The sequence below is a fragment of the Cydia pomonella genome, chromosome 2 (assembly GCF_033807575.1).
Source record: "Cydia pomonella isolate Wapato2018A chromosome 2, ilCydPomo1, whole genome shotgun sequence".
NCBI classification, from domain to species: domain Eukaryota; kingdom Metazoa; phylum Arthropoda; class Insecta; order Lepidoptera; family Tortricidae; genus Cydia; species Cydia pomonella.
The window spans coordinates 17,124,203-17,137,077 of NC_084704.1; the positions used below are offsets into that span (position 1 = coordinate 17,124,203).

The 12,875-nt window shown below is 39.8% G+C and overlaps 1 protein-coding gene and 1 pseudogene across 1 annotated transcript in view; both read right to left on the reverse strand.

Moving 5' to 3' along the window:
- The window catches only part of LOC133515538 (apoptosis-resistant E3 ubiquitin protein ligase 1), a 97,459-nt gene extending 92,087 nt beyond the window's left edge, over window positions 1-5,372 (reverse strand). Inside the window, exon 1 of the mRNA XM_061848087.1 lies at window positions 1,856-5,372. Coding sequence (XP_061704071.1) covers window positions 1,856-1,961 — 106 coding nt within the window. The 5' untranslated portion in view covers window positions 1,962-5,372. The remainder of the gene's footprint in view (window positions 1-1,855) is intronic.
- Window positions 5,373-5,511: 139 nt separating this feature from the next.
- Window positions 5,512-11,355, reverse strand: LOC133530472 (uncharacterized; annotated as a pseudogene).
- Between the last annotated feature and the right edge of the window lie 1,520 nt (window positions 11,356-12,875).

The following is a 12,875-nucleotide window of genomic DNA, read 5'->3' on the forward strand; positions in this document are numbered from 1 at the left end:
CATGTTATGCCAAGTGTGTTTCTGACCAATATTGTTCTGCCACATGAGGGTAACCCTTATTGTTGATGCGCTTGTTTTTGTTTGTATGTAAATTCCATGTTGACGTGTAAAAGTGCCCTTGTGGCCTAATTGCTGAATAAATGTTGAAGTTGAAGAAGTTGAATGTTACCTATTATTTTATGCTGGGCTGTAACAGTACATAAACTACAGGGTATAACCCTCGATAAAGCTGTTATAGATTTAGGAAAAAAGAATTTTGCTAAGGGACAAGTATATGTAGCAGAGTAAAAACTGGAAGGAATAGCTCTATCTGATTTAGAACCCACTAAACTGTTAACTAAACCCCACGATGAACGGGCATTAGCAGAAATGCAACGGTTGAGAAATCTCATTACTGACTAAAGGTAGACAGGTACCTATTCATTAGGCCAAGAAAGCGGTTTGCTAGTATTGACAAGGTTTCCCGTGTATTCATCATCATTAAAGTAAACGTATTGTTGCAACAACGGAAGCTATCTACCCCCTATCTCTTTACCGTTAAGGATTTGTATCTTCCATCATCAGCTCTGCAACGAGATGATGACTACCAGGCGCAAATACCTAAATAGCTTTACGAAGTATATGAAAAACGTTAAAATTGCCTATAAAATTTTAAGAATACCACTAGTTTCTCAAGGATACCATCATCAGATCCTGACCTGATGACTATGGGACCACCTGGGAAGTATACCCTATCAAACAAAAAAAGAATTTTGCAAATCGGTCCAGGCGTCTTTGAGTAATCGGTGAACATACATAAAAAAAAATAAAAAAAAAATATTCCGACGAATTGAGAACCTCCTCCTTTTTTGAAGTCGGTTAAAAAAAAGAAGTGAAATCCCACCAAAAACATTTTCATGTAAAATGTTCCAAGATGAAACCATAAGCCTACACTGTCAAAAAGTTATCAGATCTCATGTGCTCTACATCACAAGCTTCTAACTCTACAAGCCCTAACTTCACAAACTCTACACCTCAGTCACAATATGTGGCTTGGCCGTTTCGGCTCCATCACATGAGCGTAACGTGAAATTCACTGTTCATTACTTTACTATGTTATACAATATAGTTCTTGTAATAACGAAATGGCCAAGCCACATATTTTGAATAAGGTGTAAAGTTTATGAAGTTAGGACTTATAGAAGTTATAGAGTTAGAGGCTGGGCTCTATCTACATGAGATCTGATAACTTTTTGAGAGTGCGAGCCTTATGGTTTCGTTTTGGCAAGATTTTACATGAAAATGTTTTCGGTGGGATTCAATTGTCAAGTGTAGGAACTATTCTACTGTATAACAACATTTGTGTGTTAGAAACGACTTTAACTGTGTAGGAGGCGACGAATATGGCTGCTGGTGATAAGGTTTAGTTTTAGAATAACATGTTATAATACCAATGATTTTGAAATGTTGATAGAACTTTTGATAACTTAGCGTAGGTGAGGTAGGTACTGTAAAGTGCCTAAACAAAAATAACGCCGTTTTTATCATCCTTACAATGAGATATTACTAGATTTACTAGAATTAAGATCACTACTAACGCGTTTCACTCAACTGTTTACCTTAAATCTGCTGTTGACATAACTTGTCCACCCACAACATGTCGTGTGGGGTCCAGTAAACTTTACCACTAAAGCTTTACCAAAACTATAAATAAAGCAACCGATTAATAAATACATGCATTTCCTATTAAAAGCTTTAAAAATGCACCAGCAAATATACGATACCTATCTCTTCTATCTTTGTGCATTGTTTTGTTATTATGGTGCCGACGACTATCAGCCCTTGCGAACATAGGTTCTGATTGAGACAAGCCTACCTGAGAACTGTGACACCCCCGACAGCATCGACAGGCCTGAGTTGCGGCTGTGGGAAGGATGGATCATCCCTATGGAACATATCTCAGAGTCCTCAAACTGCCACATATTGAAACTCGACAAAGGACCAACACATCCAAATCTTATACACTTTAATGTTATAAACTATATACGAATATTGCTTTAGTTAATAGATCTTGAGCTATTGATGATGTTTGTATCACATGACGAGTTAAAGCAGTTTCGGTGATGTGTTGCGGATATGCATGTGGAACGTCCGCGCGGCGCGAAGGCTGCGGCGAGACTGAGCTTGGCCGGGTGGTTGCTACCCCTACCCTGCCCCCCTGCTTTTGTGTGAGCGGCAGGGGACGTCATGGGACCGGGACGGCTTGTACTGAGGTATTATCGCTATTCTGTCGCATTGTTATCGTTTTCAACTTTTCCTTAGGGGAAGTAATTTGGTGTAAGATGAAATTTGATTCATTAGAGATGCTATTGTTTGGTCGTTTAGCTTTACATGATCTCAGTTTGACTTGGATAAACGTGTTTATTTATTTATTTAAAGTTTATTGGACGATATCAAATGGCGGACTTAATGTCTTAAGGCATTCTCTACCAGTCAACCATTGGGTCAAACGGAAACTTCTGTCATATACCGTACCTATGTGGATTTCATATAAGCACCTATAATAAACCAGATACACAACACATTTGAATATGGATTGACTACAAACCAGTCTGTCCGGCAGACACACTTACTTAAGTAAAAGTAACCCATCTTTAACTGTGCTTCGTATTTATACCTAATAACATTAACTATAAACGAGATGCACTGAGTTACATAATTATGTACATCACATACAAATAATAATATTTATTTATAGTTCAAATCCTGCACATTTGCCCGATTCGAACTTTAAGATACGTCAAATATTGGGTCTAGATACGATATGGATCGGACATGTCAGTGTGAAAAATGACGTTTTTGTTTGAAGAAATTTGACGTTTGAGTTTTGTTCAGTACGTTCAGTAACACAAACTACTAGTGATACCTACGATCATGTGCTACGCCGTAGGCCGTAGCCCTTTTTCCCACCTTAATACAGAGGAAATTTATTCGTAGACGTTGGATTTGCTGTTCGACGGTGCTAAATTGACTTTAGTATTATTTGACCAATTTAATACATATACGTACCAAAATATTCTTCCGTATGAAAGGATCATTCCATCCTTAATTTGATTAGAAGCATAAAGCGAATTAGTCCTGATGAGATTTTAAACTGATCTCATGGTAGCGGGCGTTATTATGATGGACCTGATTCGGATTAAATTGAATGGTCAAACGGGCCCGGAACGTATCAGATCTGCAATGTGCGCTACAATTAACTGATCATCACTGAAGCAAACGACTTGTGGAGAACAGGAGGTTAATTCTCGATTAAGGAAAGTGTAGTTCCTATTGGTATAGGAGTAGGGTTGGTATTAAGCCGCGCGCAGCAAACGGAAGAAATCTCGTGTTGTATCGAAAATTACTCGGCTATATATTTTCGTAAATGACACATTATCTCAGTGACACTTCTCATTATAAAAATAACGATATTTTTTCTGTAAGTGCCTATAGATCCAAACACGTAATAGTTATTTACGATACAAGTGCGAAAAATAGGAAATTCGTAACGAGTGGCGATAAATTACTCCCTTTGGTCGTGTTTTAAATCGACACGAATTGCGAATTATTTACCTATTCGAGTATTCGCACGTTTTACAACGTTTTACAGTACATATGACCCTTTAAATTTTCGACAGTTACATAATGTGCTAATTTATGCACTAGTGCGGAAAAGAAATATTATTTATTACTTCCTGGTTCCCTGGCTAGGCAGGATGCATACTTCCACGTTAAAATAAAGGGACCTTTTTGTTATCGTTACGCATAAAAAAATACTTCAAATAAAAAGCACCTCTAACTCGCCGCCAGCAGGCAGTGTGCCCAGCAGGCTGGCCGCATTTCCCCGTTGAATTGCGATGCTAATTCTTTGGGCAAAATACTGACCAGCCCTTTGGTCACCCGTGGCATCCACCAAACGCAACGCTAAACCCTTATAAAAGCGCCGGGCGCTGGGCCCCCATGACGCTAACGTTTCCATCCCAAAAGGCTCAAACACGTAGCCACTGCCGAGCGTACTTACTGTATTTGCGCCGTTTGCTATCCTCGGCCGTTGAAGCCGCATTACCAGCACCAATGCTGGTGCCCGGTAAGTGGGACGCGGCAAAAGTGTCTACACACGTAGCGTCCCAAACCAAAGGCCGCCCCATACTCCAAGGCACCAGCGTCATGCCGTCGGGCCTCTTGCCGTCATCCCTCGCAAAACCAACAGGCTCCAGTATAGCTGGCACCTTTACACTGACAAGAGCCCTTCGGATGACATCGTTTAAGCTAGCATGACGAGGAATCCGACCAGCACTCCTACTACAGGAGAGGCCATGATGCCCAAGGCTGTCCACCATGGAGCCACATTGGCAGCGATACGGGACATTAGTCACAGCCCCTACCCGCAAACTAGCAGCCAGACGAAAAGTAACGTTATCTAGGAGCGTTCCTATCGGCGGAGAAGGGAGGACTAGTAACCACTGGCCAGACTCCCATTCCGCAGCAGCAAGAAGACGAGCACGCTCCGCCATGCTAGTTAATGCCATGTTAGTTGCCATGGTAGTGTGTTAGTGCGTAGGTCTTTTCAACACATTAAGTGCCGGAAACAATCCTCTACAAAGCGGGAAAACGCCAGGATCGTTACGAGTGTAGCGCTACGAAAACTTTGGCAGTAAATTAAACATAACATTAAGGTTGCTAAAAACGTTTTTTGGTTCGCCGTTCGAAAAACTTCCGCCCTGACCAGTGGTTTGTATACAGGCTCTCAATCTCCTAGTGAGTATTATATTCTTTGCTCTCAATAGACATGGGCATTTTGATAAATTGTGACATTTTAAGGCAATTTATTGCATAGTTCTAGCTTTAAAGCCTTATTAACTACTACTAATCATAACCCTTTAGCTGGCACATATTTTGACTTGTTGAAATTTTTATTATATCATTATTGATTTCATTTCAATTTTGCATTCTTCACTTCAGGGATCGGAAACCGGTATTTTTTGTATGGGAACGAAAACGGTATTTTTTCGTTCTTTGTTAATTATTTCATTCCTAATCGGGCAATCTAATAATACGAAGTCGTTATCTAAAAACACAACTGAGTCCTACATTTTGAGTATAAAATAAACCGAAATATATGGTTATTTCGATGTTTTTGCAAAAAACCGGTTCCGATCCCTGCTTCACTTCACTATGGGAATTTGCCAGACAAAGAGATTAGTTTTATTTTACTTGAAAATTGGATACATAATGTACATTTTGCTTGAAATAGCTTCTACTCATTATTATAATTACATTCTTACGGAAAATAATTCTCAAATCCTTGATTTAAAAACTTTTTTTTTTATAATTTTGTTTTATACAGAAGCATGTATGTATGGGAAAAGGGAAAACATGAACATGACCATTTCTCTCAAAATTTCAAGTAGGGCTGGAACTGGTAAAGTGTATATGCAATGAACCAAGTGATTAATGTGGGCATTATATATAATGCCCGGGCATTATGAATAATGGCAAGCTATATCGGGCCAAGTGATAAATTATTATCTGAACTTCATTATTTATCACATTGTCTGGTCATTATGAATATTGCTACGTGGTCGTTGGGCAATTTGATAATAAAGATACATTGGATGAGGTGCGAGGAGGAAAACAAACGCGTAACACGCCTTGACCAACCGAGTCCGCGATAGCAACGTGCGGACGTCAAATGATACACTGTTTACTGTAAAACGCTCACTGTTTTTATTTAGTTCTGGACTGAATTAAAACCGAATACGGATGGACGCGGACGGATCTTATTTTCTTAATTCAGTTTCGAATTATAGTAAAAATCAACTTCATTTTTTTTACTTCCTTTTCTGGGGGGTTTGAGGTGGCTATTTCTGGCCCTTTTTGGCGGCGCTCTAACAATCGCTTGGAGACTCAGCGTCTCCTAGCAAGTGAGTCTTATAGATCCCCAGCTTTGTGCGTATAGGGGATGGCTGCTGTGGAGCAGTAGACGAAGTGTGTTGCTCCGTTGTGATGCACCTGTGTGACCCCTAGGTATTTTGCCATGTGCTGCCCCTATATCTCCTCGCCTAGTAGTTGCTCGCATGGGCTGCGTCTTGGTGACGTTCACCTAGAACCTCCGTTTGGTCAGCCACTCAGGTAGAAAATCAAGCTAGCGCTGGATCTTCAGTGAGGCGTAGGTTGGTGTGATGGACGACGCGTAGTACGCTGCGTCGTCTGCGAACAGACCCAGCTTGACGCGGCCAACCACCGAAAAATCATCGGTGTACCAAGCATAACAAGATGGCGATGATAGCTTTCTTGTGGGACTCCCACGAGGTCAACTGCCACTTGAAAGCGTCGGTTGGTGAGAAAGGAGTTGACAACGTGTATGACTCGACGTGGGGCCGATGACGTTGACAGCTTTGGCTTGCAGGCCCTCATGCCAGACCTTGTCGAACGCCTTTTCTGTGTCGAGGAATACTGGGACGACATGCTTCTTCAGGTTGATCCTCTCAACCATGTAGGAGGAGAGGACTCTGGTTAGCTACGTAAATAAAACAGAAGAAACACTGGGTAGCCTCCCTAACGCACGCCTCAAATCTCGTAGACCTATCTGGTCAGACTCCCAATTCCAGGGCACAGTATGCTTCTACGTTAACCTGGCATGGATGGAAAACTGGAACTCGTACTGCACACAAACTCAGTTTTCCAACAGTATCGAGATCAATCCAACAAAATAACCACCCGGTCTAGACGAGCCACGAAAGATCTGAGTTACAGTGAACAGAATAAGGTCCGACGTCAGCTGTTGTAAACACAACCTCCACAAATGGGGTTACAAACCCTCACCAAACTGTGAATGTGGCGCGCCAGTCCAAACAACTACGCACATTGCGGAAGAATGTCCCAAGAGACGTTTTTCGAGAGGCATGAAAATCTGCACGCAATAACTACGGATGCCAGGGATTGGCTGTCAAACTTATATAGAGCTATAGATGTACATATAAGATTAAGCGCTGAAAATTTGATTTCAATAAAGCCTTACGATAATAATATTACAGCCAGATCTTTGTCACCTGCTGCTGGAGTTGGAGCTGCGGCTTCAGGAGCTATAGGCTTCGTCTTCTTTTTATTTTTCTTTGTAGCCTTTTTGGTGGTGTTGGTGGCCGCTGGTTGGTCTCTTTCGCCGCCTTGAGTAGGGGCGTTCGCCAGCGCCATCAGGGAGGCGGGCGCTGACTACTCCACCGTGGGTTTTGCAACGCTAGCCTTCGTCACCGGGCCTGCCTTCTTACGGACCGTGTGTTCATGCCCGCCTTCCAATTATGGGCCTCTCTCAGATACACGGGGCATCTCCTGTAACGGGCTAGATGAGAGCCCGTGTAGTTGGCGCATGTACAGGGCTCTTTTTTTGGCCTGCGGCATTTTGTTGCTGGATGAGGTCTGCACAATGGACGCACTTTTGCGGACTATGACAGTCCTTCGAATGATGCCTGAAGCCCTGGCAGCTGTGACACTGCAGTGGTCCAGATTTCCCCCTCCATGCTTCTATTATAAAGGAGTTCAGGAAGAGAAACTTGTTCACCCTGTAGATCGCGGTATAGTCTCGCGAGGGGGGGGGGGAGCTGCAAGAAGTAAAAGCAGCCATTACTTTGCCCAATAGGTGAGAGGCAGTAATTATTTGCATATTTATTATCACATTGCCATCTCAAATTAGGCATTTTTCATAATGCCCGGGCATTATGAAAAATGCCCAATTTATCACTTGGTCTATAACATATATACTGATAGTGATAGATTGAGCCTCCAATCATAGACTGCCGCCTCACTCATGGATCATGAAGTCAAAATCTAAATTTGGCGATTTTTATTCATAGTTACAAGCTATTTAGAAGCAATACTATCATACTAGTCCAACGTAGTTGGGAGTAACCATGCCTATGAACCGATGGTTGTGGATTCGAATCCCAGTAGGGTCCATATTGGCTCATATACAAATTATTATTCGAATATTTTTAATGATACCGCTTTGTAGTCATAATCATCGTTTCTCCGAAAATTGTTGCTCATATATTTTTTTAATGGTTTTTTATACTACTACCTACATTATTCATAACGATACATATTCCGTTTTTTTTACTCATAATGTTATTACTGAGAATGTATCGGTGCCCATAATGTTATTACTGAGAATGTATCGGTGCTCATAATGTTATTTGTATGAATTTCTTTATTTATAAACTTATTTCATACAATTGTTTGATCAGAAGTTATATTACTTATTTTAAGTGAACGTATATCGGAACGTACACGGAGATTATGATTTATATTGGAGGGTATGCACTACATAATTCCAACATAGTCTAGTTTGACAGCGAGTCAGGTGTGTTGTGAACGCAAGATACCTAACACTCCTCCTCGCTTCGCTCGTCGTCGTACCTAACGGTGACTCTGGCACTATATTTCGTTTTTGTGAGCGAGTCAGGTGTGTTGTGAACGCAAGATACCTAACACTCCTCCTCGCTTCGCTCGTCGTCGTACCTAATGGTGACTCTGGCACTGTATGTCATTTTTAAATAGCAATATCCTATATCTGTTAGCATAAACTTAATAATGTTTAATGAATATACTATTGTGAAATGTTAAAAAAAAACCTTATTGTTATTTACCCAAATATTCATAAATGCATCAAATTAGGATCCAAAATGTTTTTGCTTGAAATCGATAGTTCGAGTAATAATATATGCATAATTTTTTATGTATGCATAAATTAGGATCCAAAATGTTATTGCTTGAAATCGATATTTCGAGTAATAATATATGCATAAATTTTAGTATTAGAGATATTTATGTAGAATGACATTATGGATATAATAAATTCGAAGTTCCAATGAGTATTGTTTAAAATTAAAAAGTATAATGATCATTAGGATGTAAAATTGTATGAGATACATTTTCGGAGTTTCAATAATCGAGTTTGCAATTTTATATGAACTTTGGCGCACCCATCCCAGTAAGAGCATTTAGTTTTGTGCATATCATCATCATCATCATCATCAACATCTCAGCCATAAGACGTCCACTGCTGAACATAGGCCTCCCCCTTGGACCTCCACATGTACTGGTTGGAAGCGACCCACATCCAGCGTCTACCGGCGACCTTAAAGGTCGTTTGTCCATCTTGTGGGTGGTCGTCCTACGCTGCGCTTGCTAGTCCGTGGTCTCCACTCGAGCACTTTTCGACCCCATCAGCCATCTTCTCTGCGTGCAATGTGGCCTGCCCCTTGCCACTTCAGCTTGCTAATCCGGTGGGCTATGTCGGTGACTTTAGTTCGTCTACGCAGGGGTGGCCAACTTGATTAGACCCAAGATCTTCTATTTACTAACGAAACCCTGTGCGATCTACCAATTACGTACTTCTTTAAACCTTAAATGAAACTGGTCTACGTATTTATATTTTTTGCCTTGTCACGATCGACTGGACTAACAGTCGCGATCGACCGGTCGATCGCGATCGACCTGTTGGCCACCCCTGGTCTACGGGTCTCCTCATTTCTGATTCGATCGCGTAGAAAAACTCCGAGCATAGCCCTCTTCATAGCTCGTTGAGCGACTTTGAGTTTTGAGATGAGGCCGATGGTGAAAGACCACGTTTCGGAGCCGTAAGTCATCACTGGTAACACACATTGATTAAAGACTTTTGTCTTGAGGCACTGAGGTATGTTGGATGAAAAGACATTACGTTAAGATATTCAAAAAGGTCGAAGAAGGTTCCATACTATTCTTTGAGGATATTACCTTAGGAGCTACTAACACATAAGGGCTGCTCCATAGTAAAAAATGGTAATTTGTTAATTTTTTCGAAACCGCTACACCGCTTGTTATGATACTTTGTACACTGGTTCTAAATACCCTAATGCATATGTACATTTCGGCTTTGTCCAATGGCTAGGGACACACTGTATATTAAGTATTAACACATGTTGTGTTTACCTATAATTGGATAGACACTTACTCTTGTATTTTTGGGTTTTTATCTATATTTTTGTAGTGTTGTATCTGTTGGTAACCCTCAAATAAATAAAATTAAATAAAATAAATTATATATATTGTTGTCAGAGTACTGTGGGGCTTAGTCAATCTGTGGAAGAATGTTAAATATTTATTTAGGTTATTTGACGTTGGTTGGACCCGGGTATGTCCTTAAACTACGTCCAAAAGAGAGGTATGGGCAATGTGAATGTCATCTCGCCTTGTGTGGTAGGGCACAGCACAGCAGATGTCATTCCAGATCTAGAGCAGAGCCCAACTGGGGAAGTACCTCCACCTTACAGAAAACCGCAGCCAAATAACACTTGACCCTACTCATAGTGTTGTGTTCCTGCCGGTGAGTAAGGTTGCCAGAGCTCAACGAGGGGGGTGGGGTTAGGGTCGGCAACGCGCATGTAACTCCTCTGGAGTTGCAGGTGTACATAGGCTACGGAGACTGCTTAACATCAGGCAGGCCATATGCTTGTTTGCCACCGATGAAGTATAAAAAAAAAAAAATTATATGTATAAAAGAGGTTTGTACACTGTTTGCCTACTAAACCATATACCCAAAACAATTTGGTATTTATCACTAAACATGCTTTATAGGTAAAAAAGTTGTTGTGAGTAACCAGCACACATCTGTTGCGAAACTGGAAGATTTATCAAAGTATTCCAAATTGTTAATTTCACACCATTTCTACAATGGAGTTCAACCTCACTGGATCATGATTGAATAGACTGCATTATCATGGATCTTGTTATACAAGTGACATTAGATCCAAAAAAGGAATATGAGGCAATCCTTAGCTGATTATTATTTATGTAGTAAAAACCTCAAGAAATTAAATCCTTCTGTTAAGTATATTCACTTGACATGTTCATTTGACTTTACTCTAGGAATGTACATGGTATCATGAATATTCTGCGATAGCTGATAACTTTCCCTTCCATTTGTCCGTGGCATAACAGAGTGTGTTACGAAGCGCGGCGATTGGTCCAAATAATAAATAAATTACTTTTCAGGTAATAACTCTACGTACTTACAGCTGACTACATATGAATCTCCATAATTTTAGCCGTACTTTAGTATATTTACTCACCATATTCCTTAAATAATTTCTTGTATTCGCCAAGATCGTTCTGGTCCAGCCACTCTTCTACTTGCGCCGTCTCGTCCTCAAAAATCTCGGTCAACACAACATTTGTGAAGTAAGTTAACGAACACAGAAAGAATACAGTACCGAAGTATTGCATCCGCTTTGTCATTATCGAAAATCTTTAGTCATAATTTTAATGTTTTTGTAAGTAAACAAACGAGAAAGGTACAAATTGGATTTTGACAATTCGCTGAACGTTCGGAAACACGGATCGATAATGTAGCTTTGACAGTTAAACAAAACGCTACGTTTAAGTAGACAGCAGTAATAGTTTGGTAATTTCACTAAATATTAAAAGTCGTAAGCCGGTTATATCGCGGTAGTAAGAACATCAGCTGGTTGCATGAACATGTAAAAAATAAGCGCTATATACCTTTTATGACAGCAATAACAAATCATGAAACTGCATGTACCATGTCAACAGGCGTAAACGCCTGAAAAGACGTCATTACGGATTACGCAATTTACACATTACGCATACTTCACATAGTGGTAAGATGCATATGTTTTTAATGTTCTTTTTACAGCTGACGGTCATTCCACGCGATAGAACCGGCAGACGGTTTTTTAATTTAAAACAGCATCTAAACTATCATCTGACAAAGTATCAGCCGGGAGGCGATATCTGACGAAATATGCTCCTGGCCCGCGGTCTAGTTACACTAGGACCAGTATATCATTCGACCAATGCTGTCATCTTTAATTTGTGCTTAACTGATAAATAAATAAATACTAGGGGATATCTTACACAGATCAAAGTAGCTCCAAACTAAGCAAAGCTTGTACTATGGGTACTAGGCGACGATATATACGTACTTATATAGATAAATCCATACCTATATACATATAAAACATGAGTCAGGAACAAATATCTGTATTCATCACACAAATAAATGCCCTTACCGGGATTCAAATCTAGGACCAGCGACTTCATAGGCAGGGTACCCACTAGGCCGACCGGTCGTTAAGTGTTTTTATACATTTCATGTTTTATCTTGTTATATTATAAGTCATAATTTCTGTTTATGATTAAGCACAAAAAAAAAACTAAACACAAACTAAAGATAATAGCATTGTAGATGTGTTTTTATTAAAGCCGCAACATACGCTCTTTTGCTTTTACAGCTTTTTGTATTTTATGAAGCTACGGAATAGGGCGGATCATTTTTCTAAACTTAAGAAATCCTTTAACGATGGGTGTGGATTTGGTGCTCTATAGGGTGCAAATGACTTAAAAAATAATAATAAAAATATCAAATAATGGGAAGTGCCTCCACAACGCTATCGAAAAATAAAAAAAACGAACGATTTTCGCATCTGAAGCTATGATTTAAAAAATGAAAATTAAACGCTCAAAATAACAGTTTAATAATTTTAATATTTTTTAGAATAAGATTCAATGTTCAAATATTATATTTGAAATATAGCTTAACTATACTTATTAACGTGTTTAACTGTTTATTTCATTCTCATCAAGAAATTTTAGCATCGGCGGGGTTCATATATCTTGAATTGGAGGCATATCAATATAATCTTGGGCTGAAAAATTAAATTGAGGCAATTTAAATGTTCTTACTGCAGCAGATGGCTGTGACAGTGCCTTTAATAGTTTTCTTAGAGCCAATATTTTAACATGTTGGCGATCATCAGCCTCATACAATAATATACATGACCAATTTAGTACTAAATAGT